Below are 25,352 nucleotides of genomic sequence, written 5' to 3' on the forward strand. Positions count from 1 at the left end.
ATAAAAAGTAAACAAACCTTGAACCTTTCATGAATCCAAATAAATAAAAGTATTCATCTAAAGTGAAGATTACATTTCAAAATAAAATGATTTCCAAACCAACCTAAAGTCAGTGTCTGCCAACTAAAATTTTCTCTGCGGGGTCACTGCCAAGGAGTTACGACTTCAGACTTTAGATTCCAATTCTTGTATAGGTTGCAACTACACTGCCAAATGATTTGTATTACAAAGACTTCCAAATGGGTCCATAAGTTAAGAAAATGAGATTATCACGGAGCACTGGGGTTTTGTTTTTAAAAACAAACTTCAAAATAAAATTGTTAATGAACTTCTTACTTAAAATATCACTTACTTGCATAATTTATTTATGATATAACACCCCTTTCTTAAATAATTGGCCTCTTAAAGTCTTTTATGTTTGTCGCAAGAAGGGAGAAACATTAAAAATTTGACCCCCGGTTTTTTCTCTCTTTTTCTAACTAATTCCCGCGTGTTAGTGTAGACACAACTTTATTCCGGGGAAATGAAGCGTTTTCATTGGTCTAAAATCACGGCCATGGTCACGTGACCAGAATTTTTATCCAGGGAAATGCCATGGCCTCAATGTTTTGCTTTAGTGAGATTAATTGACCATTTTGTTGTTTAGATTTGAGCGGGCAAAATTTCTGTACAAACTAAAATATGGCTTCGTTGGAATACCGGTTGAAACACTTGTGTCAACTCACCACATATCAATTCTTTTCACCAGAAAATATCTTAACTTTCCATATCATATTTCTTTTCCTCCTTTTATCAACTAAGGTCTGCTAAAGTCGCATACCTAAAGTATTCACTTCGCTATTTTTTAGAATAATAAACAAACGACCCGATGTTTATGCTCGTGTTCCTTTTGTTTAGACGGTCCGCACGGCCCTTGAATTTTGCAGACGGTCGGTCTTTTTTCTTTGAAATGCCGCTATTCTTTTGATTATGATTACGGAGGTAATAAATTCGCGCAACTCTCGGAAAAAAGTTTAGAAATTATCTCCATTATTTTTAAAATGTAAACTGAGCGAAGCCATAGCGAAATTAAAGATGGCTGAGGTGACAACCTAAAATATGTTCCGTTCGCGTCGCCCGACCGACTCACCTTCAAAACATAAATCCCGAGTCGGACAATTCAGCCAAAAGTTCGGAAAAAGTTTTTGATAGCTAAGCACTTCTTTGAATCATCATTCGCTACGAGTTTTTGTTTACTTAACCCAAATTGAGTCCCGTTTGAGTTTTTCATGTACCCTTATTGAAATTTTCAAGTTGAAATTCGGCGACGTGGTAGGGCCAATAACCCTGAGAGCCAAAAATAAGGTCCGCTTTTAAGGTTCACACATGCGCGCACACATTTAATTTGGCAAATCAAAGATGGCGGCAAAAGATTTTGTTGATTGCCAACTTGATTCTTCGGGATTTACTAGATTTTAAAAACCCGACAAAATTTACTACCGACCGACCGACTAACTGGATTTGAAGATGTTTTATGACGCGAACCGAACATATTTTAGGTTGCCGCACCGTCTGACGAAACAACGATGAAAGTGAAGGAGAAAATTTAGAGTTTCATCGATTTTTGACAATTTTTTAACTTTAGAGAATTTGATGGTCGTTAAGGTCGAGGGGGGGAGGGGGTCAGAGCCTTAACGGCCAAATGCCGTTAAAAAATTCGAAAATCGAAAGTCAATGGCCCCTTACTAAAAGAAAGCCTGTGATCTTAGCTTTCCAGCGGTATAAAACACTGTGGACACGGGCTGCTAGATGGCAAATTGGTAAAATGCCGAAAGGTTTTGCAACATTTTTAAAATTGTTTTCCAACGGGAGAAAAATAAATTGCAACTATCGATGAGCAAATGTTTCTGGAAATGGAGGAAAATGTATTTGAAGGCTGAAACCTTTTATGTTTATCAGAAAAAGGGTGAGGAATTCAAAAATCACATTCGCTAATTTTAGTTCTTTCATTTTCATGTAGTTTTTTTCACTTTTTTGCTTCTTTTGCATGGGAATGTCCCAAAAAAAGTTTTTATTTCTGCAGAAATGAATTTTCTTTTCATTTGGGGTTTCTTCTTTCAGAAAACTTATTCTTTACTTATAACTTTTTGTTCCTCCATTTCCAGAGGCCCCTTGAAAATGGGTCTTACTACCTTTTTTGACTCATTTCAACCTTTTTCAAGCTACTTTTCTTCAAAAACAAAGATAAAACAATGCAATGTCTTCTTTTTTCAAAAAAAGATATATCTTTCGTTATTTTGATAAATATACTAAATATTTTACAAATATTTTTATATACCGGGTGTCTCTGAAAAAACTTCCCCCTGATTGATTCAAAATTGCGAAAAAGTGAATAAATATGTCGCAACCTTAATTTTAAAAAGGCCTAAGTCCACTTACCCCTCAATTTTAAAAAGGCCTAAGGCCTAAGTCCACTTACCCCTCAATTTTAAAGAGGCCTAAGTCCATTTTTCTGCATTTTTATGCAGTTTTTTGTACTTTCTGCATCTATGAGTCACTAGCTTTCTTTTGATGTGTATAATGTAAAGATTTTATGCTTAAAATGCCTTAAAATTTCTCGATGAAGGTTAGATAAAAAGTGTGTTTAGTTTTAAAAAGGCCTAAGTCCATTTAATAGGCCTAAGTCCATGGTTAATGGGCCTAAGTCCATACTCAAAGGGCCTAAGTCCATTCAAAGGATCTAGTCCACATTAAAATAAAAGGGCCTAAATGGATCAAAATAGTTTAGTAGGTTTTCAGTTGTCAATGTTTTTTTGGTCAATTTCTATGGTATTGTATATTCTCAAGGTTTGTGTTTTTTTACGATCTATTGCATTATAAGCAATTTTGTTTGAAAGATTGAATGGGGTGACTGAAACTACCTTGAATTTCACCCAGGTGCAAAGTGAGGAGATTCCTTTGCAAGGGTGGGGTGATCCTGTAAAAACCCAGGTGGGGGAGATTTTTGAAGATTTTCTATTGGGGTGGTCAGTGGGTTGCATAGTGTTGTTTACTCCCCCCTAAATTTTCCTGATGGGACTTCGGGTGTTTTAGCATTTAAGAATCTTCCATTATTTGCCGTGGGTATGCGGGCTGAACTAGTCTCAGTTTCAAGGTCTGGCGTCCTTGCCCTGCATAACCTGAGGTTTCTTTGTTTCTGATTTCGTGGCACCTTGTGCACAATTTCAAAAAAAGTTCTGTTTGCAAAAATTGGGTCAGGTGCTGCACAAACCTGGTCTACTATAATACTATAATTGTGTAGGTAGTTCAGCATACGTCCTGTAATGATGCTGGTCTTGCAGCACAAAAGCATTTTATGTTTGATTTCCCTTTCCTTTCTTTATCTTTCATTTCTGTTTCCTATCTTGCCTTTGATATCTTGCATGTGCTTGATTGACAGTCTAGCTTTTATAAGTCAATTTATCAAACTTTTTTTTGTGTTTTATATACTGAAACCTTTCCATGTAACTTACTTTTCAGTAGAGCTTTTGAATTTTGTTAATTATTCTAATATTATCTAGTATACTTTACTATATCATACTTGTTGAAAAAACAAGCTATTTTGTGTTCAGGTCTGCAAATAAATATTTTTAGTCAATCCGACATCATATCCTGTCTGTCAAACTCAAAATCCTGTCGGTCATTCAGTGTATATTTTTTCTAAAATTATACAGTGTTGAAAGTTACGTAGAAAGCAAGTAGGTAAAAGTGATCTTAGAAACACCCTTGAAAGTTACGAAGAAAGCGAGTTGATAAAAGTTAACTTTGAAACACCCTTGAAAGTTACGAAGAAAGCGAGTTGATAAAAGTTAACTTTGAAACACCCTTGAAAGTTACGAAGATAGCGAATTGATAAAAGTGATCTTAGGAACACTCCATTGAAAGTTATGAAGAAAGCGAGTTGACAAAAATGATCTTAGAAACACCCTTGAAAGTTACGAAGAAAGCAAGTTGATAAAAGTGATCTTAGAAACACCCTTGAAAGTTACGAAGAAAGCGAGTTGATAAAAATGATCTTAGAAACACTCTTGAAAGTTACGAAGAAAGCGAGTCGATAAAAGTTAACTTTGAAACACCCTTGATGGTTACGAAGAAAGCGAGTTGATAAAAGTGATCTTAGGAAAACTCCATTGAAAGTTATGAAGAAAGCGAATCCGTAAAAGTTAACTTTTGAAACACCCTTGAAAGTTATGAAGAAAGCGAATTGACAATAGTGATCTTACTTAGAAACAAAGAAAGTTACGATGAGAGCAAGTCGAAAAAAATGATCTTAGAAACACTCTTGAAAGTTACGAAGAAAGCGAGTCGATAAAAGTTAACTTTGAAACACCCTTGAAAGTTACGTAGAAAGCGAGTTGATAAAAGTGATCTCAGAAACACTCTTGAAAGTTACAAAGTAAGCGGGTTGATAAAAGTGATCTCAGAAACACCCTTGAAAGTTACGAAGAAAGCGAGTTGATAAAAGTGATCTCAGAAACACTCTTGAAAGTTACGAAGAAAGCGAGTTGATAAAAGTGATCTCAGAAACACTCTTGAAAGTTACGAAGAAAGCGAGTTGATAAAAGTGATCTCAGAAACACCCTTGAAAGTTACGAAGAAAGCGAGTTGATAAAAGTGATCTCAGAAACACCCTTGAAAGTTACGAAGAAAGCGAGTTGATAAAAGTGATCTCAGAAACACTCTTGAAAGTTACTAAGAAAGCGAGTTGATAAAAGTGATCTCAGAAACACTCTTGAAAGTTATTGAGAAAACCAGTCAATAAAAAAGTGATCTTAGAAACAACCGTTAATAAAACTACCAAGAACGCAGTCAATAAAGTAAACTTTAGAAACACTTTTGAGAGCTACAAAGGAAGCGAGTATTAAAAGAATAAGCTAAGTAAGAGATTTCATTCGGACATCATGATCGACACAAAAGATTTTCAGTCGGACATCGACTGAAATAAGGTATTTCATTTACATAAAGATTTCAAAGTTATCCTTAAAAATTACTGATAATGAATTTTCCTTAACTGCCTTACTTGAAAACTGTTTAAGATGATGTTTTTTTTTGATTTTAGCAAGTTTTTCTTCACTTTCACTTAAGTCCTAAGGCTGCTTAAGGCTTTAATACATTCTGTATTCTATGACCTCAAAGGAAAAGCTCACTTTTATTGGAAAACAGAAATAAGTATAGCACTCAAATCTCTTGACCAGATTCCGATTAAAATGTCTTTTTTTGAACTTCCTAACTGAATACATAACTTTGACCAACCATATCTAGTGTCCTACTGTAGTAAACTGTAATGTTACTATAATGTACTTGATTGTTGTCCCAAACTGCAGCATAGTACACAAATAGTAAACAAACAATTTGAAGTTTAACCCTAACACCCCCTGTGTATAGTACGCATATACTAAGCAGAATGGAAAAATATTTCTTATGTATAATCTCACAACAAAAAAAGCTCCCTTTCAATCAAAATAGCTAAAAAAAGCCAGAACTGCAATAATCAAGCTTGAAGTATGAACGAAAAAAATAAATTGCGCAAAACGTTGATTTTAACCTAACTAGCAACAACAATCTTTTATATATAACTTATCTTATAGGCTATGTTACAAGACTCTAGGCATGCCTATTGTGATGATTAATGGTAAATGGGCTCATAACATTCTTTAAACTCTTTTGTGTTAAAATTTTGAATGACTTTTGAATTACATTTTATCGTTATTTCCTACAGTATTAAAAAAGGGAAGAAATTCATTATTTGTGGACTTTGGCCCTTTGATAAAACTTTCTTAGGACTTCGGCCCATTAATTTTCTGAAACAATTTAAGAATCTAGTCGTATTACTTTTATTATTTCCTACAGTAATTTGTGGACTTAGGCCCTTTAATAGAACTTTTGTTGGACTTAGGCCCAATTGTTTAAAACAAACTAGGGCCTAAGTCCAATTTTCAGAAAACTTTTTAAGTTTTAAAAAGGCTTAAGTCCAATACATCATTACTTTTGAGCCCCACTCAACATAAAAATGTCATATTGGACCAATGCAAGCTTAAAAAACTTTGTATTAGGCATAAAAACCAGAAAAACATTACATCGACAGTAGAAAATAGATATGTAGCAAGTTATAAGCAACAAAAGTTTTTTGGCTTTTTCTAAAAATGTGAAAAATGGACTTAGGCCTTTTTAAAACTCACCTCTTTTGGACTTAGGCCTTTTTAAAATTAAATGGCTTTGGACTTAGGCCTTTTTAAAATTAAATGGCTATGGACTTAGGCCTTTTTAAAATTAAGGTTGCGATGTTAGTTAGCTTGATTTTTTCGAAATCGTCTAGAGGAGGGTTTAACTTAGATTTTGGTATATCAAACTTTAAAATTGCTTCATTAGATCAAAAGTTATGACAAAAAGAGTAAAAAAATATTTTTCAAAAAGAGCAAAAAAAGACGAAAAAACAGGGCATCAAAATAGACAATAAAACACTGTACTTTATTGACAGTAAAGTTTTACTTTTGAACTTTTGTGCATCTTTTTTGTTTTATTGTTCGTTTTTAATGATTTTTAATGCTTGTTAAAACTGCAAGCTCATTAATGAATCCCAAAGGAGCTCTAAATTGGCAATAAAAATCATTAAAAACGAATAATAAGACAAAAAAGATGCACAGAAGTTCAAAAGTAAAACTTTACTGTCAATAAAGTACAGTGTTTTCTTGTCTAATTTGATGCCCTGTTTTTTCGTCTTTTTTCGCTCTTTTTGAAAAAAAATTTTTACTCTTTTTTGTCATAACTTTTGATCTAATGAAGCAATTTTAAAGTTTGATATACCAAAATTTAAGTTAAACCCTCCTCTAAACGATTTCGAAAAAATCAAGCTAATATATTTCTTTCCTTTTTCGCAATTTTGAATCAAACAGGGGGAAGTTTTTTCAGAGACACCCGGTAGTAATATTCTAACACCATCAAAGAATTCTCCCTCCAAATTTCAGGTCTCTAGCTACACTAGAAAAAGAGATATGCAAAATTGAAGAAGCATGACTGGAAAATTTCTTTTTTTTCTTTTTTGACACATTTTTCGAATTTTTTCAAGCTATTTTCTTAACCTTTTTTTTGACATTTTTAGTCAAATTTTTGACACTAAAATTTGAATATCTTTACAACCACTTATCCCCTGGAGGCCTATGACCCCTCATTTTCTTTCTTTTTCAAAGCTCTACAAGATAGGATAGGTTTTGAAAAATAAATTAAAATTTGAAAAATCTTCTTGAGTTGCTAATAATGGCACCGAAATATGCTGCAAAAATTGAAAATTCAAGCTTTTGTATTGAGTCAAGATATTCCAGATATCTTCATTTTGACTGCATACTTTTATCAAATTCTTTTTGTAATGGCTTGCTAACACTTCAAGGACGAAATGAAAAGATATTTTTTTGAAAAAGAAGACATTGCATTGCATAAAACAATAAAAACGTTATAAAGCGGAAGTTAAAATTGCTGAAACTACCTATCTTTGTAATCAAAGCGCTGCGGAGGAAAAATTCCGCATGGCATATAAATAACTGTTTTAGGCTAAAAAGGGTCAAATTTTTCAGTGGTACCACTCTCTAAAATTCTAGTTCTCATTTTCAGGCTGAAAATGCTTGCCAAAGTATGAAAAGTAAAAAATAATAACTTCAATAAAAGAATTAATTTCAGAGAGTAGCATCATTGGATTTCTCAGGTATTTTCTGATAAATATGGAAAGTTTCACTGTCTGAACATTTTTTCCTTCGCAGCGCTTTGAAATCAAAGATGAGTTGTGAAATTTTTTGTGTCCCGCAGATCTAATTTTTCTAAAAATGGCCTTAGTTGGAACGAATTTTTAGACAAAAGTGTAGAATATTACACCTGCATATTATATATGGTTGGAAAGCTAAAAGAAAGCTCTAAATTACTCAAAAATAATTAATTTTGTAGCTCAACTACACAAAGAACAATTGCTTGTCAAAGTTGGACCTAAAATTGAAGATTTTCATGAGCGTCAAATAAAAAACAAGCAAACCCGGAATGGCTATCATCATATTTTATGCCAGTTCAAGTTAAAGTCTGTTACCCCCTGTCTGCCTGTGGACGACATGGATTTTCTGTTGCATTTTACTTTTGAAAAACTTCAAGATTTCCGTAACATTCAAGATTTTTTATGGGAAAATCTTGAATTTTCCGATACTGTACTTGACAAGAAAATAGAGCAAATTTTATGAATTTTCCAATACTTGGTAAGAAAATAGCGCAAATTTTATGGATTTTCCGATACATATGACTAAATAACAGTTAGTTAAAGTACTTTGATTTGCGAAGCGTCTTTACGCGCGTCACACAACAAAAGAAAATAGCATAAGAACAAAGGAATTACCCATAGCTACCATTTCGCAACCATGGGGAATTGTGATTTTACGGAAATGGGAATCCTCATATTGAATAAAGCTTCTGAAAATTTCATTCTTCCCCATAAATGCGAAAATGAAAAACGAAGAAACTTTCATTTTCTAATTGTCTTTTTAATCTGCCATGAAGTGTTATAAAATTCCTTATTGAATGACATGTTCTCCTAACTAAGAGGTTTAAAGGATGACGTAGAAACAAGAAAATGTGAAAATTGATTACACAACCACGGAGTGCTGACTTTTAGTTTTAATGACTTGTTCTCACTTGTTTGGTTTCCGTAATAAAAAGAAAGTCGTTATTGTGAACTTTGAACATGCTTTAAATGGAGGTATTTCCACAGACTGAATAATGAGAAAAATCCTGGATTTTCCAAAACCTTGAGTTGAAAATCCAACTCGTTGAGTCCGATGCTTTGACATTTCCTTGAGGCTGTTGGAGTCAGCTTGCCTAAGGTTGAAATAGTGGGCAAGCAGAGGTTCGTCGGGAACAGTTTTGAGGAAGGTGTCTAAGTGTTTTTTGAATACTTCTTTGGGGAAGTTTGTCATATCTCTTATTGGTCTGGGAAGGGTGTTGAATAGTCAAGGGCCTTCTTGGGAAAGACTTCCCCTCCAGATATTTTTGTGTTTAATATTGACAGCTTTTAGATTACAAATTCTCCCCAATCTCTGATTTATATGGTAGGAAATGCCTCCTTTACTTATATCATAATCAAAATTCGGGACGTTGCCTTCAATGACGTTCCAGGTATAAATTATTTGATACCGCTCTCTCCGTCTTTCAAGGCTAGACAGTTTTACTGATTTGAGTTTTTCCCAATAATTAAGATGTCTGAGGGATGGAATTCCATGTAAAAATGATTTCTGAACTTCTTCCAGTTGCTGAATAAGACCACGCTTCCAGGGAGACCAGAGTTGAGAACAGTAGTCCAAATGAGGGATGACTAGTGCTTTCCATAAAGTTAACATGGTTTCAATTTTCCTTGATTTGAATGTGCGGTATATCCATGCACTTATATTTTTTACTTTTTTAATTTGTTCTTGGATATGATTCTCATAAGTCAACTGAGTGTCTAGGGTGACTAGGTCTTTAACTTCTTCTTTATTTTCGATCAACGTTGCTGTATCAGAAAAATAGCGAGAACTTTGCTTCAGAGCGTCGTTTTTCCCGTAGGTAAGGTGCACAAATTTAAGACCATTCAGCTGCATGTTATAGACACTTATAGACAGTGTCTAGATCATTTTGCAGATGATTAACATCCTCCAGTTTGGATATTTCTTTCATCAACAGGTGTCGTCAGCAAACGATGCCAAAATAGAATGAAGGATGTTGTTATCGATATCTTGAATCATGATTAGGAACAATAGCAGTCCCAGCACACTTGAAATAACATCTGTTTCTGAGGACAAGGTTGAGTTTACTGAAACTCTCTGTGTTGGATGAGTCAAAAAGGATCTGATCCATTCAAGGAGTTTACCGTTTATGCCATTTTTCTGAAGCTTGTGTAACAAAATGGTGTGGCCTACTCTATCAAAAGCTTTACTGAAGTCTAAATAGATAACGTCAATGTTTTTTCCATTCTCTAGGTAATGGATAAGTCTTTCGGTGTGTTGAAGCAATTGACTAAGACATGAGCGGCCTTTCCTAAAGCCATGTTGATTATTGTTACAGATTGTTTTCTTCTAGATGATTCTGTATCTTGGCTCGTACAATCTTTTCAAAGACCTTTGAAACGTGGGATGTGAGGGCAACGGGTCTATAGTTTTCAGCAAGTCCTTGATTCCCTTTCTTGTAAACTGGGGATATATGTCCAGTTTTTAAAATTTTTGGAGTGATTCCTTTGTTTAGTATGTTTCTCCAGATGATTGAAAGTGGTAGAGCAATGTTATCTTTAGTTTTTAGCAGAAGAATAGCTGGAAAACCATCAGGTCCAGGTGCTGAAGTTGGTGACAGTGTACCGATTTCTTTGACAAATTCCTCGATAGTCAGATTGATATCTTTAAGTGTCAGTATTTGTGACTCAAGCGGATGAAGGTCGTAGTTTTGAAGGGGTCGGGTGAAGACAGACTTGTATTGTTTTTGTAGGATATTGGCCATCAAAAGGGGATCGTTAGTCAATTTGTTAGTGTCTGGATCGATTAAGGGTCCAACTTTTGGTTTAGATTTCGAGAAGCGATTAGCATACGAGTAAAAGAATTTTGGGTTGGATTTAATTTTAGAGGTTGCTTGAACTTCTTTCTGTTCCCCCTCTTGAGCAAAGGATTTTTGAAGTAGCACTTCAATTTCAACAAGTTTTTCTGTAGTTTTAGGATTTTGAAATCTTTCTCTCAGTTTCTTTCTTTTTCGCATTTAAATCTGCCTGTCTCTTGGCTTGCGTTTCTTCTTGGATGAAAATATTTTTGGAGGTACATTATTTGAAGATATAATGAATATGCATTGTTTGATAAAAGCATCATATTGAGCGTCAGGGTCTGAATCAAGTGGGTTCAAAATATTGTGCCAGTCAGTGTCTTTGAAATTTTCATTGATGATAGCCAAATTAATTTGATCATAATAGAAGTTAAAACTATCAAAAGCACTGATTAAATTTTTATTATTATTGTTATTATTATAATTGTTTTCAGTCATAGAAAAGTTCAGATGGCTTGTAACATCGATGATAAAGTGATCTGAGAGAGCAGTCGGTGTGCATAGGTAGAGGTGTGAATCAGAGTTATTAGTCAGTAAGAAGTCTAATATATTGCCATTAGAATGAGTAGGTTTATAGATCATCTTGTTCAAGTTTGAAATTGAAGTAAAATTGTTTAAAACATCTAGAAGTTGTTTGTTGCAGCTAATTGATGGTATGTAAGAGTCATTTTTTATGGTGTGGGGTATATTGAAATCACCACATAGATAAATATCTGGGGTATTTCCTTCGATTGATTCGATGATGTCCTGCATTGCTGAGATAAGGTCCAAAAATTCCGGAGTTGCTGATTTGTGCAGAATGTTTGTTGGCTGTCTATAAATGACACCAAGAATAAGGTTAAGGTTTTTTGAATGAAGTAGTAGAGCTTCATTGACTCCATTTGAAAATTCAAGTATTGGCTCAAACTTTGGAGATACGTCGCTTCGAAGATAAAATGCGACACCTCCGCTATGTCTGCCATATTTGGATTTGATGCAATTTCTATCCTTACGAAAAAGCTCATATCCCTCAATTTCAAGCTCTGCTTTCTTGTGCGAAGATGATAGCCATGTCTCTGTTAGGCCAATAAAAATGTGGTTCTCAGAATGAAGAATTGATGCCAGTAGAGGAACTGATGATTGAGTGGTCCGGGGACATAAACCCTGAATATTCATAAAGGAAAAAGTATTCATTGATGTGGTATCCTTTGTTCGTTGTGGTGAAAATTGCTTTGGTGGAGTGGATAGTCCTTTTTTGGATGGAAAGTTTGAGACGGTTGCTGAATATTTCGTGCATTCAGATTGGTAGTGATCATTGATATCATTTCTGTCCGAAAATTGTCTAAGATTTTCAGAAAATCCAATGATTGTTGTGTGTTTGTATGGTTCTTTAGTACTGGGTCCCTTTTAGTCCCCTTGACACGAGTAAAATTGCAATTTGTGTCAAAACATTCACCTTTTCTGATAGATGAAGAACACATTCGTGGATGAAACATGTTGCATTTTGTGCCAGCGTTACAGCCTTTTGGGGATTTATTACCATGTCTCAGTAACTTGGTACAGATTTTTGGATGCTTGAATCGGCAATCTTTGCCTGTGATGCCAGATTTACATTTTCCTTTCTTGTAAAAGTTACAAACTAGAGTTTCATCAGAGACTTTGTGCTTGGCTGTAGTATTATCCGAAGATAAGATTGCGTCATTTTGTAAATCGCGTTGAAATTTAGATTTTAGGAAATTAGTCCTACCCAGGTATATTCCATCGACAATCTTATTCGAGGGTCTGTCGATAATAATATCTGTGGTGATTGGAATGTGAGGGAGTGTCCTTCTTGGAGTGGGTTGGGTTTCATTCATTTAAGAAAGATTCAGTGGCTTCAACAGCTTCAGTGATCTGTGTAGGTGAGTTCGTTATTTGAGCTTGTTGTACTTCATCTGTTTCATTTTTGTGAGTAAAATTTATGTTTTCGTCTTGACATGCCGGGCATAGATAACAAAATCCAGGGATTTTAAAGATGAGATTACATAATTTCTCATGTTCATTCAAAAGATTCATGCTTATCAGAAGTTTAAGATAGCATGGCCGGTGCACTTCCTGCCCACACGCATCACAGCTAATGAGTGGTTTGTCAATGAGTTTGCATGAATATGATTCTTGACAAATCTGGCATACATCTGGGAAAATTTTTTGATCTTCAAACATAATAGGTGGATTGCATCATCATTATTAAGGTTGTTAGATGGCAATGATGATGAGGAGGTTGTGAGATAGTTAAGGGTTTCAATGATTGGAGATTTGCGGCATGATTTAAAGTGCTTTGATGTTGTCTTTGGTTGGAAGTTCAGGGTTGTACATCCGTAAGCAATTTTTGATAATAGATAAGCAATAGATTTGATAACGTCAGTAGGAGCATTCTCCACAAGACCAGCAAGAGCTTTCTTCCAGGTTTCAATCACATTTTCTGAAACATCACTACTTGGTGCAGCGCCCGAACGTTGATTCAGTGACATGATGATGTACAAACCAGAGATTGAGAAAACTTAACTTGAGACGCTCGAATGTATCAAAGATTGGTTTCAAGTGGATCGTAAAGGAAAACAACAGGATAATATTATAGATACCTGGTCAGCTGCACATGGGAACCCAAATTCGCTGTCATGTGCAGCTGCTCCTCAGGATTTAGCAAAATACCTGGGTGACCAGCCACAGGACCCTTGGGATATATGGTAATGACTGAAACGTTGGAAAATTATGTCAACATAACAGACAAAAAGAATGACAATTTGTTTACCAGTTTACGAAACATGTTTTATTTCCCAGAATTATCATAACATTGCCACCATCTTTGTTTTTCTACAGGGGGTAATGTTTTTTTTGGAATTGCCCATTATCAATCGAGAGCAAAGAAGGAGTCCTCTATCTTCTGCTCACAATTTTTTTATTCAAATTTTTTCACTCAAGTTTGACTTTTTTTGAAAATCCTTATAGACCAATGTTAAGACAACTTTGAACACACTCTCTTGTAAACCCGCAGTTTTTGCGTAATTTGCGATTTTTCGATTTTCAGGCAAAATTGTAAGCCCTAAAAATTGATGATTTTTGGGGGGTCTTCAAAATCAAAAAAGACCTATACTACGTGATAGAGCTCTTCAAACTGAGCAAAAAAATGTATTATATTAAAGTCTCATTTTTTCAGGACATTTGTATTTTTATCAGAAATGACGTTTGGTTGTTAATGAGGAGGGATGACTCAATCCTGCTAAGATAAATTTGTAAATCAAAAAATAACTCTTTGAATAAACAAGTAGTCTGTGACCGTTCAGAGGCGACCTAAAGGCTTCTTCTTTGATAGCATTTACCCAAAGGTAGAGGAGAAGGCACCCACTCTTTTTCCCTGGTTTACTCTGTATACCCTTGATCCTCTCTTAAAATTGCTGAGAATCAAACAGTGTGGCACCAAGTATTATTTTCGGGAAACAGGTTATCAGGAATATTAGTGCAAAAAAATAATTTTTTTTGCAGTAAGAAAGAGAAAAAAACTAATAATATACACATAATAAGAAAAAACATTTAAAAAAGAAAAAAAGTTATTTATTTTAATTCAATCACGGCGATCTTTAGAGTAATGTTTAAAAATTGGGGAAACCAAAAGTTAATTTTTGTAATAAGTGCACTACTGTTTTAAACGGCCCCATTTTTTGAGTCAATAATGCCCATACGTAAAACTATTTTAAAACAAAATTTATTTTGATAAAAACTTTTTGAAATTGAGAAATTTTTCAAAAGTTTTATTTTAGATCCCTCAAAATCACGCTTCATCCCGCTTTAGATCCCTCAAAATCGGAATCAATTTGATTCCCGGTTGGGAAGGGCTAAAGTTCTCAAATTTTCACTGATTATTCGTTTTTATCTTCCCGATTGGATAAGAAAAGGATCCTGTCGTTAAATATTGTAAATTTTTCTTTACGGCCAAAAAAGGGCAATTTTTAAATCCGATAAATCCGATTACAGATCGCCGTGAATAAAATTCAAGAAGCCATTGTATTGTAAATAAATAGAGAGAGTCAGCTAATGAAGAAATAGTAAGAAGAACTTTTTTCCGTGTAAATTTTTGCTAACAATTTCTCTAATGATAAGTTACTGTTTACATTTAAATTTTTAGTGATCGTTAGATTTAATAAATTACTTTATGCTGCCCCACCCTCCATCGGGTTCAAAGAAACCAAAACCATTGGCTCATGAGTCAAAGATCAAATTCCCTAGCACAGGTAAAGCATTAAAAGATCCTCAAAAATCTGATTCAAGGTCATTTGATTCGTGGAGAGAACCTTCAAACGAGATGAAGAAACGTGCAACCTCAAAGAAAAAGGCTGAGCCTCCACATAGAGAAGGTTCTTTCTCACATTATGCGCCTTTACCAGCCATTGGTGCTGCCCATGAAGAAAAACAACATCTAAATGGAAAGCGTAGTTTACCTAAGAGTGCAGAGAAACAATATCCACCGAATGGTGATGATAACCTACTGAAAACAATCAAAAGGATGAAGCTTGGTATGGACGATATAATGCCTGAAGCACCCGGCACATCTTCAATTCAGCGTGCTGCTTCTCATCAAGCACAGTATTACATTAGCAAACACCAATGTTATAATATCGAATTAATGATCAGATTGCCAAAAGGCTCCAAAATACAATATACATTTAAATCAACCGACACATTAGAGACTGTTTTAAAATACCTTTCAAAGGAAATGAAGGTAGCATTACCGTTGTCAAAATTTGTCCTATATTTGAATCAAGTACCGAAAATTGAATTGAATGAACTTAAAAAAACTCTTTTTGAGTTAGGAATATTTGATAGATCTGTTTTAACACTTGATACAAGGGATTGATATTGATTAGATTTATGTGTCATAGAGGTTGGAATTTTTAACTGTGAGTTTGGTCATAATCAGTTCAAAGGAATTATTCTTATTACTTTAAAATTCCAAATTTCGTTGCGATTTTCGAAAACTTTCAAGAACTTCAAATTATTTTAATTGTTAGCCTTTCTCGTACATTTTGATTTCAAAATCAGATACTATTATAAAAACTCACTTTACTTCGACTTATTTTTATTCCCCAAAGTAAAGCAGTAATATTTTTTATTTATTTTTTTGTAAATAATTAAATTTATTATAAAAATGACACGTCATGTTCTGTTATTATTTCAGACTTATGTTTTTTATTATCAGTTTCGATTTAATGAAAGATAATGATTTCTTCTTTGAATATAATATTGAATACTTTCATCCAAGAATGAACTTAATAAAGTTTGTAAATCTCACATATTGCTGTATCAAACATTTTCATAAAAGCACAAAACTGACTTCTCAAGCAGGCCTGGCCGTATATGGCGTGCTATTGCACACAATGGTTTGCGAGTGCTAAAATAGCACTCCTTAAATAATACAAGAATGTACAAAATCCCTTTTGCAAGGGCTAATAGCATGCCATAATCTATGACAGATTTTTTTATGGGGTGCTATTTTGGCACGCGCAAGGTATTGTTCATGGCCAGGCCTGCTCAAGCAATTTAAAGTACTTGAAAATCGGACCAATTTTGTATGGTATTATGAGCAGCTCTAGTAGTGGTTAAATTTTTGTTTTGGGTCGGCCTTCAGTCCTTCTAAAAAATCTGATTTCAAATTGACCTGACTGCTCATAGACACTCATGGCTGCTCGTTTGACCGGACCTGGCTATACATGTAGCCCAAATTCACTCAGCTTGTACCTTATTAAAATTCTTTGAAAAGGCAAAAAGATTTTTTCTGATTTCTTATTGTATTTTACTATAAAAAAATTTTTTTTTATAGAGAAAAAAATACCCAAAAAAAAACAACAAAATTATTTCTGGCAAGATGGCAACAGCACAAGACACCAGAGAAGCATATATTAAAGTATGTATGGAGAAGGGAGTTGACATTAACAATGAAGTTATGTTCCTTATAAATCGAATGGAAGAACTAAATGAACAGTAAGTATTTTTACAGGTTGTGTTTAAAATTCAAAAATTATCTCAAAATTCAGCAAAATTTTAAAGAATCTGACGGAAATGATTGCCTAAAATCAATTTTTTGTCTGAAATGAAAATTCTTCCTTTTAACACTTGGTCAGTTGTGTGTTTCTTTTTGTAGCGGTGAGCCATCACCACATATCATGAGACTTCATGGTAACAAACGGAATGATCAAAATGAAATGTATCGGAGAAGAATTGATGACAATGTAAGATATTTAGAAGAGGCTTTGCTAATCTCCCAAGATGTCCTTTTAAAGTTTTTCAGATTATTGATATTTTGAAAAACTAAATGGTCTGCAATAAAAAAGGGTACTCTCGGGTGCCTAATGTGGGAGATTTCGAATGTTGCACGAGAAACAGAGATCTGACCTCAAGGAGAAAAAGTGTTGAAAATACTAAATAAAATAAAGATGAAACATAAAAAGGCACTAATATTTTTATAATTATACGTTTTTTTCCATTTTTTTTGAATTTTTCTAAATCAAACCAATCAAACATTCTGTCAAGAAATGAGAATTTTAATTTTATGCGAAAAAGAACCAACAAACCAATAGACATAAAATTTAAAAAGCCAAGCAGAAAAACAAAACACAGCAATCACATAAACACAAACTTCGAGTTTGTTATATTCGAGCGTTTGATTTGAACTTTTTGAAAAATTGGTAGATTTTTTTTGGTACGTTTATTTTAGCCTGTACGTTTATTTATTTTAGCTCTGATTTCTCGCCTGTACGTTTATTAATTCCAGTTTTATTCCCCCCCCTGTACGTTTATTTTGGTCTGTACGTTTAAGGCACCCGAGAGTACATGCATTTTTAACTTCAACAAATCTTCAAATTTCCTCAAAAGTATCTCTTGATATATGGCATTGTAATGTCTTTAGAACTTTCCCACTCAACTGTCATTCTTACCATTTTGTTTTACATTCTTCTATTTTTTAGGAGCTTGAGATATTTTCTATGTTATTCACAGGAAACACTTACCTTGTTGGAATTGATCTTGGATACAACTTGATTACTGATGAGGGAGCTAAACTAATTGGAAAATTATTAGAGGTACAAAAATCATTTTTCGTTCATGGTTCTTTTCGTTATATTGAGTTTTTGCTTGTATGTAGAGCGCTCATACTCATAGTTTCTACACCCAAGAAACCCAGAATACTCTCAACTTTTAGTCAAAGACTCTCTAAAAGCGTTGATAAGAACTTTGAGAGTCACTCTTGAACTTTTTTTTATTGAAAAGTTATCTAAAACATTCCAAGCTATAATTTGGTAAATTATTCTACTAAATATATTTTTTGTAGGAAACACCAAGCTTGGAAACATTGATTTTAAGCTACAACGATATTGGGGTGTCTGGTGCCACCGTTATCGCTAAAGGAATTCAGGTAACTTCTCTCTGATTTAGAATACTTCGTTCCTCCTTGTATTAATCAGATACTTACTTACTTACTGCACGGTTTAACGTCCGTTGTTCCCAGCAGCTGGGGTTGGACGCTGATTTCTCTAACTACATCAGCAAATGAGTGATAGAGGCAGCAATGGATTGAATATTCTAAATTTGAATTTCTAAACAAATATCAAATATATTGTCTAATGAAGGCACCTAATCTTTTAGATTATCTTTTTTTCTTTCATGTCCATTAGGACGTCCATCATGACGCTAGCTAGTAAAGTTCAGTGACATTGACTTTCTTATATTTCTGCCGAACAGTCATATGCTTCCTACCACTTTCGCAAGTGATAAAATTATACAAGTTTTTGACTTCAAAAACCCCCTTAACTTGGGATCTACAAAAGTTGGGAAATTTAGACGAGGAAGATAAGGAGGTAGATAATGTTGATATCTAACTTATTTCTCAGACCTTTTGTGTAAAAGGTCTGAAAAATAATTTTTGCTCAAATTTGATAGGCTAAAGTAAGGGATTCAAGACTTTATTATAATTGCCTTCTCATCAAAACGCTCTTCTTTTTAGATGAATGAAACTCTAACCTGCTTGAAAATGGATGGCAACAAATTTGGCCGTGTTGGTGGATTAGCTATTGCTGGTGCTTTACAAGTCAACACAACGTTAGAAGAGCTGGACATTACCAATACTGAACAAGTAATTTTCATATTATTTTCGATTAATAACAATTCAACAGAATCATCGAGAAAGTTCATTTCATCATTCGGCATACAGGCTGTTTCTCAAACAGTAAAGTGAATTGATAGAAAATCTAAAAGCTCAATTTCAGTTTTTTGAACAATGAAAACTTTTTTTTATTTTGCTTTTTCTTCATTGTAAAACCAGGGAAATAGACCTTCAAATGCTTTTTTAGTGAAAAAAGTTGAGTTACTAGATACTCTGTCAATTTTACTTTGAAGTATAGAGTATACTTTTTTTAGTGAAACACCCTGTATTTCAAATGACTCAAAACGTTATCTTATAGTTTATTTAACGACCAAAGCAGCTTTAAACCTTATCGTTTAGAAAATTTGTCGCCAAAAACATTCGCCAAAATATTTCTTCACTTGTGTACTATTCCTTTTGTCAACGAATTTTGTACACTAATAAAGTCGGATAGATAAACGTCGAAATACAAACTGGATTTCAAGTACAGTCAATCAAGTCAAGACCTTGATCTAACTTATAATTGTAGATATTAATTTTGTTGCCCTAGTTTGCCTTAAATATTTTGCCCTCATATCTTCAAATTTAATATCTTCAAAGCTTTTAAGCTAATTCCGTAGCTTAGTATTTTTCAATTGGTGATCTACAACATTTTTATTATTATTTACCACAAACAACCATTTCATTTTCTGCAGGACACGCAATCTTTGATAGCATTGGCAACTGTTTTGAAATCAAATTGTCATCTGAAGAAATTGGTGATTGGCAGACCACTTCTTCATTCAAAGCAGGTTCAATTTGCTACATAAACAACAAGTTTTGATTGATCCTTTGCATAGAAAAAGATAACACAATATTCTTTACTTCACTGCATCACAACCAGCACAATTTATCCTTTTTTTTGTAGGAAGACACGACAATACATTTCGCAAGGCTGCTTGAGGTTGGTACATATATTTTTCATTTTAAAATGTATTATAAAGCTAATTCTGAAAAGAAGTTTCGCCGATCCCTGATTCGAAAACGTTGCAATTAGTTAAGAATTGAAATTATTTTTTCTCAAAACACATTTCCAGTAAGTTTTCCTCTCAAGATTAGCCGCTTTATCCCGCATCAGTAAAGATTCCAGCGATTTGATTGGCCAAGAGCCGTTAGGAGTCGGGATATAATTCCCTATCTGCCCTCTTCACATTCGATTGATAAAAAGCATATCAACGCATACTGCCAAATGTGCTTTGTAACGTTTTGTTTTGATCCATTATCATAATTTATCCCAGCTCGAGAAGATTATTTTACTAAATAATAGCATTAGACCACCTGCAGAATTAAAAATATGTGATTCTTGAATTGATTTTAAAGTACTTTTATACAAAATAAAGTATCTATCACCAAAGGATAAAAAAGATATACGATTTCTTTATAACACCCACTTTTTTGCTTTCTCTCCAGGTCAATAGAAGTATCAAAGAAATTCATCTTCGTAATCATGGAATGGTTAATTTTGGTGTTGAACAAATCGTTAATCACGTCATGGATAATATGACATTACTGCATCTCGATGTCAGCTGGTAAGTCAGAAAACATACCTGTATAGTCAATTCTCCCTCTCGAAATTACCATTCTTTTATTGGAGTTAGGCCCAAGTATTGGACCCCTCAACTGAAAAGTCTTACAATATACTGTCCGGAATTCGAATTTCTCAATAAAAGGGAGCTTGTCATCCCTCGATATATGAAAGACCATGTGAGTGTCCTTGCCAAAGACCCATTGTTCATTGAAAAGTCGATATGAGCACCATACCATACCAAACACTAAAATTCGGGCCAATTAAAAAATCTCTACTTGATCTTTTAAGACTTTCAACCATTAAAAGCGATAAAAATTATTTACATCGACATAAACCATTTTTTGATAATTACATAAATCGAAGTGAGACTGTGGTGATTGAAATTTTTGAGCCTTGAATTTTTAAGTGATTCTTAAAATTCTTTAAAAGAAGAGAAATGGATTTCTCTTCAAGTATTGTCAACAACAAAATTTCTTTCTTCATTTCATCCCCCTCCTCCAACTGGCTAGAACGTTCTCCACTGATCATTGGATGTTTAATCGTATTCTTTCCCATATTTACTGTCAGGAGAAAGTTTTGGTACATAAATTTGCTAATTCTCCCACTTTTCCCATCAAAAAGTCAAAGTTTTGATCTAAAAAAGTTGTAAAAACCACAAAAGTTGTAAAATATCTTACTATTCTTCCCACCTCAAAAGAGGTTCCTTGAAAGTTGTGAAGATGTGAATCATGCGTATCATCCTCTAATAGCAATTGAATAAAGAACTTTCACTTTCGATTTCATGAAAGAATAAATTATATAGCGGGCATAAATTACAATTTTCCAAGGTCACCTTTACTTGAAAAAAGTTATGGAAATATTTTCTATTTCGTGCTACCTTGTTGCAACCATGGAAAATCCCTCATTTTTATAAACATTTAGTTTTGGTTAGGAAAGATGTAAAAGTGCGAAAGATTGGAAAAGTGGTAAGTTTTTTTTTCCAAAAACTTTCTCTTGTGTTTGAATTAATTTTCAAAATTTTACGATCGGTTTATTCTAGCAATCAATTATCACGGGATGGCATGGAAAGTCTTGCGAAGTATTTGAAGAGCAATCCACCGTTGCGTATACTGAATGTTGGCTATAATCGAGCTGAAGATGATGGTGCAATCGTCCTTAGTAATGCCCTTTCTCGCGGCAATATCAACCTTGAAACGTATGAAACTTTGTTTTGACATTTTACACTTCATCTGTGTCTGTTTATGTCCAATAAAGTCGACCGATAAGTTTTATTATTAGTTTTCATCAGGCTGGATTTTTTTGAAAACTTTTTTTTTTGTCATCTATACATTTATGTTCAAATCGCCCGTAAAAGAGGACCCACCCGAACCCCCTTTCGATCTTATTATAGACTTTAGATAGAAGGAGCTAAAAAAGAAGTCTTTGTCGAAGTTACCTAGCTTAAATTTCGATCATAACATTGCATTATATCCGTTCTATCATAGATTGGTCATTCGAAACAATTCTTTGACAGGAAAAGGTTTATGTGCGCTTGCCAAATCCTTAACTCTTAACACGACACTAACACAACTTTATGTTTGGGGAAACGAACTTGATACACCAGCCTGTCAGGTAAGAATTCTTCATTCCCCTTACCCTCCTTGTCAAAGTTGACTTCAACAGGTTCAAAATTCACCTCCCCTAGCCTGTATAACATTGATAGTTATTTATCAAAAAGTAGTATCGATGTCTTTTAATGCTGGAACAGTCATAATTTATTTTCAATATCTTTCATTAGTTAACTTGCTGAAATTTTTATAAGACGTTGATTTGCTGACTTGGTTCTCAGTTGAAAAGGCATTCAAAAGAAGAAGATCAACAAATAGAAGAAAATTCGAAAAAGATTGGAAAATAAGAATCAAAAAATAAAACTTCTTGTAGAATAATACTATGATCAAGATTTAGAGTTTTTTTTCTGTTGATAATATTCCACTCATGATTATCTTATCAAGGAACAACGATCATTGTAACGCTATTTAATTCGAATTCTATCAAAAGTTGTAGTCTTTTTGGTCTCTGCTGCAGATTATTGAGACAGACTTTAGTAGTTAGGTAAGACGAGCCAAAAATAACCTTGTAAAATTTAAATATATTTTCGTTACCAGGCCTTTCGAGGGTTGCTGACAGGTGTCATTCCACGACTTGCGCCAAACGATACAGATATCAAATCATATGTAGTGGATGGTGTTCCTCGTCTAGCTCAAGTTGCTTGTCCTTATTGATGATTGATTGTGGGTGAGTAAATTCGTGGGTGATTTCACTTTTGGCGGTGTTTTCAAATGTTTGACGTGCTAGACGATCTTTATTTAGCTGTAAGGTACGCCTATGTTATTTCACAGCTTTGGGTATATGTTAGGGAATTTTGATGATAGTATGCTCATTTTATTGCTTACAATCAAATGAATGTTTGTAATCAAAGGAGCTGTCATTAAATGTTAAGAACTTATGAACCCATTAGAGCATTGAAAACTAGCCCTCACCTCAATTCTTCTTTAGCTCTAGTTTTGAGGACCAACTTTCTGCCTTGTCTATATTTTACTTGTTAAAGAAGTCAAAAATTTGGCAGAAAGCTATTCATTTTTTGCTTGAAAAAGAAGTAAGTCATTGCATTGACGTGAAAAGAGGGCAACATATTGACTCAAGATAGCCAACTTTCTGTCCACAAAAAGAATAGACAGGGCGAAAAGTGGGCCGTCTAAATTAGAGCTAGAGAAACATTGAGTCTAAGAATCACTACAAGGCAAAGTGGTAAAATAGGTAAGATCCTCCTTTCACAGCGTAAAAAATGAGGGGGCCTCCCTAAATCGCTTTAGATATTATCACCAAACTATTCATTCGCTGTCTATGAAACCATGAAACTTTTAGTCATTTTTATAATTTTACTATTAATTGATATAGTTTTCTTTCAATAAAAGTACACGACTTAAAGTTTCGTGCTTCTGCACTTGTTCAAATTTACAAGAGAAATGATTTTAAGTCATTTACTTTTAAGAAAGCTTTTAAATTTTACTTGGCTCTTGTATATCTTGTTTGTTTATCATTGAGCGTTATTCAGTCTGATTTAATGGCAATAATTTATGTTTTTAATTTTCCTAGATTGCTCTAAGCATATTCATGAATCAAAGAGAACAAATCAAAGATGGTGTGACTTGAAGGTTGATGAGTACATATTCTTCAAATATTTTTTTAGCTGGGAGAGGTGCGCTTTGATAGGTATGAATTCGGAACATTTTTCTTCATATATTTATTCCAACAAATGCTTATTGGGTTTAGATAAATAATGTACATAAATTTTTAAGTGTATCATAATTCATTATGTATGGTTTGTTATTATTTTGATTAAATTTAACGTTTATAGGAAAATATTTTTTTGTTAAAATGTACATAAGAGAAATTAACACTAATTTATACCGATTTTATTTTATCCTTAAAATTTCATACGTCTATAGCAAGACTGTCGAGCTATAAACGTTTGAATAAAGTAAAACACAAACAAGTAGTAGTACTGTTTCAATTTCTTTGTACTCTTATTCTGTATAATTTTTCTTGGAAATTTCCTTAAAGAAGAACATACGTGGGAGATGGATTTGGATTTTTTCTTCTTCGACTGCGATTGTTTTCACTCGCAAATCTTGTATCTTACTTCTAAAATTTACGAATCTTTTAAATAATTCAAACGTTCAAATCGCGTGTCTCTTTCTTTCCTTATTACAATTTAACGCGTTTAGTTAAAAAAAAATTTAACAAATTGTTTCGAGACCAAAAAATATTTACCCTGTATTCGAATATCAGGGCGGCTAATAAAATATAATTTTTTTGTTCCAAAATTGTGAAACAAATTAAAAGAATTTGTTAACTTAAGACAAACACTGTTCCTTTTGTTTATTGAGCATGGTACATAAGATTTTCTTATTCATTCAGTATAGTTTTTACAGTGGAATATTATGTGCAGGTGAATTGAGGAGCATATAGCATACATCAAAAGAGACGATTGATCTTTTCATCTCCACAGACGGTAGGCCGGTTCAACCAAAATTGTTACCAATAAACCTCTCAAAATTTTCATCTAGTTTGCTGCATTTCCTTATTTCTGTGGTTACGTTTTTTTTCGCGATTTCATAATTTGATACACTAAGTTTTAAATCAGGATTTTTTTTTGGTTTGTTTTTGTGATTTGGTATTATTTTGAAATGATGGAGTTATATTAGAGCAGAAGATCGTTAATCAACACCCTTCTGGTACGTATCGAAAGAATGTTCATTTTCATTGTCCATTGGCAATTTCTTGTTAGAGAGTCGCAGCTGATAATAGTGATTGTAGACTGCTTTTTGATTTCCAAATTTTTACACTGGTAATATAATAATTCTCATAATACGTTTCTACTAAAATATTCTTTCTGACTTTAGATAACTGAAGGGACAAAGCAACTAGCAAATCAAAACAGACATTAACGATGGATAAAAACACGTTGTTATCCATTATCATGGTCACATTCGCGTTTCTTCAAAGCTTCCGCAGTAAGTTCCCCTTCTAGATTATATTTTAGTCAAATATCCAACAGATTTTATTAAAAAGCCAAACGAAATTTGGATTTTCTTATATTAATTTAAATTAAGTTGGATCGAAGAAAGATATAATTTTTAGTCCCTAACTATAGAGATATTTACTTAAATCCATATGTTTGTAATAGACCAATTTATTAAGAATATTCCTCCTCATCTGTCCACTGAGCTTTCTATAGACCCTGGAGACAGTTTGCCAATCTCAACCAAGCAAAATCTCTATCTCACACTAATGGTCGCACTACTCCAGTGTAATGCATCGAGAGGGCTAGATTGACATTTTCTCGCACACCTGTGATGTAGCGTATGTTTACTGGTGCCACTTTCAAAAAACTCCCACCAATGATGGCAGTATAAAACTAAGTCTAGGGTTTATAAAAGTTCAGTAGCCTATGGCGTTCCAGTAATGGAAAACTATAAATTTAAGATG

The 25,352-nt window shown here is 33.6% G+C and overlaps 2 protein-coding genes across 2 annotated transcripts in view; both read left to right on the top strand.

Annotated features, from left to right (window-relative positions):
* The first annotated feature begins 16,442 nt into the window (after nucleotides 1-16,442).
* On the top strand, nucleotides 16,443-23,857 carry LOC136821241 (leucine-rich repeat-containing protein 34-like). The gene is made up of 12 exons (XM_067077473.1): nucleotides 16,443-16,599; nucleotides 16,760-16,847; nucleotides 17,583-17,696; nucleotides 17,945-18,028; nucleotides 18,617-18,745; nucleotides 19,450-19,545; nucleotides 19,662-19,697; nucleotides 20,204-20,322; nucleotides 21,361-21,516; nucleotides 21,806-21,932; nucleotides 22,466-22,595; nucleotides 23,457-23,857. Exons 1-11 carry the CDS (start codon nucleotides 16,484-16,486, stop codon nucleotides 22,580-22,582), a joined length of 1,182 nt encoding a protein of 393 aa, XP_066933574.1. The 5' UTR covers nucleotides 16,443-16,483; the 3' UTR covers nucleotides 22,583-22,595; nucleotides 23,457-23,857.
* A 571-nt stretch (nucleotides 23,858-24,428) lies between these two features.
* LOC136821251 (uncharacterized) overlaps nucleotides 24,429-25,352 on the top strand; it is a 42,041-nt gene continuing 41,117 nt past the window's right edge. Inside the window, exons 1-2 of the mRNA XM_067077483.1 lie at nucleotides 24,429-24,598; nucleotides 24,767-24,877. Of these exons, the coding sequence (XP_066933584.1) occupies nucleotides 24,814-24,877 (64 nt within the window). The 5' untranslated portion in view covers nucleotides 24,429-24,598; nucleotides 24,767-24,813. The remainder of the gene's footprint in view (nucleotides 24,599-24,766; nucleotides 24,878-25,352) is intronic.

This window comes from Clytia hemisphaerica, unplaced genomic scaffold (assembly GCF_902728285.1).
Source record: "Clytia hemisphaerica strain Z4C2 unplaced genomic scaffold, Clytia hemisphaerica genome assembly, whole genome shotgun sequence".
NCBI lineage: Eukaryota > Metazoa > Cnidaria > Hydrozoa > Leptothecata > Clytiidae > Clytia > Clytia hemisphaerica.

What these genes read in the sequence shown, in the direction of transcription:
- LOC136821241 (XM_067077473.1), top strand. Translation starts at nt 16,484, where the DNA reads ATGGCAACAGCACAAGACACCAGAGAAGCATATATTAAAGTATGTATG. An exon ending in ATGGAAGAACTAAATGAACA is followed by an intron (nt 16,600 to 16,759) that starts GTAAGTATTTTT and finishes TTCTTTTTGTAG; the next exon opens with CGGTGAGCCATCACCACATA. An exon ending in GGAGAAGAATTGATGACAAT is followed by an intron (nt 16,848 to 17,582) that starts GTAAGATATTTA and finishes TCTATTTTTTAG; the next exon opens with GAGCTTGAGATATTTTCTAT.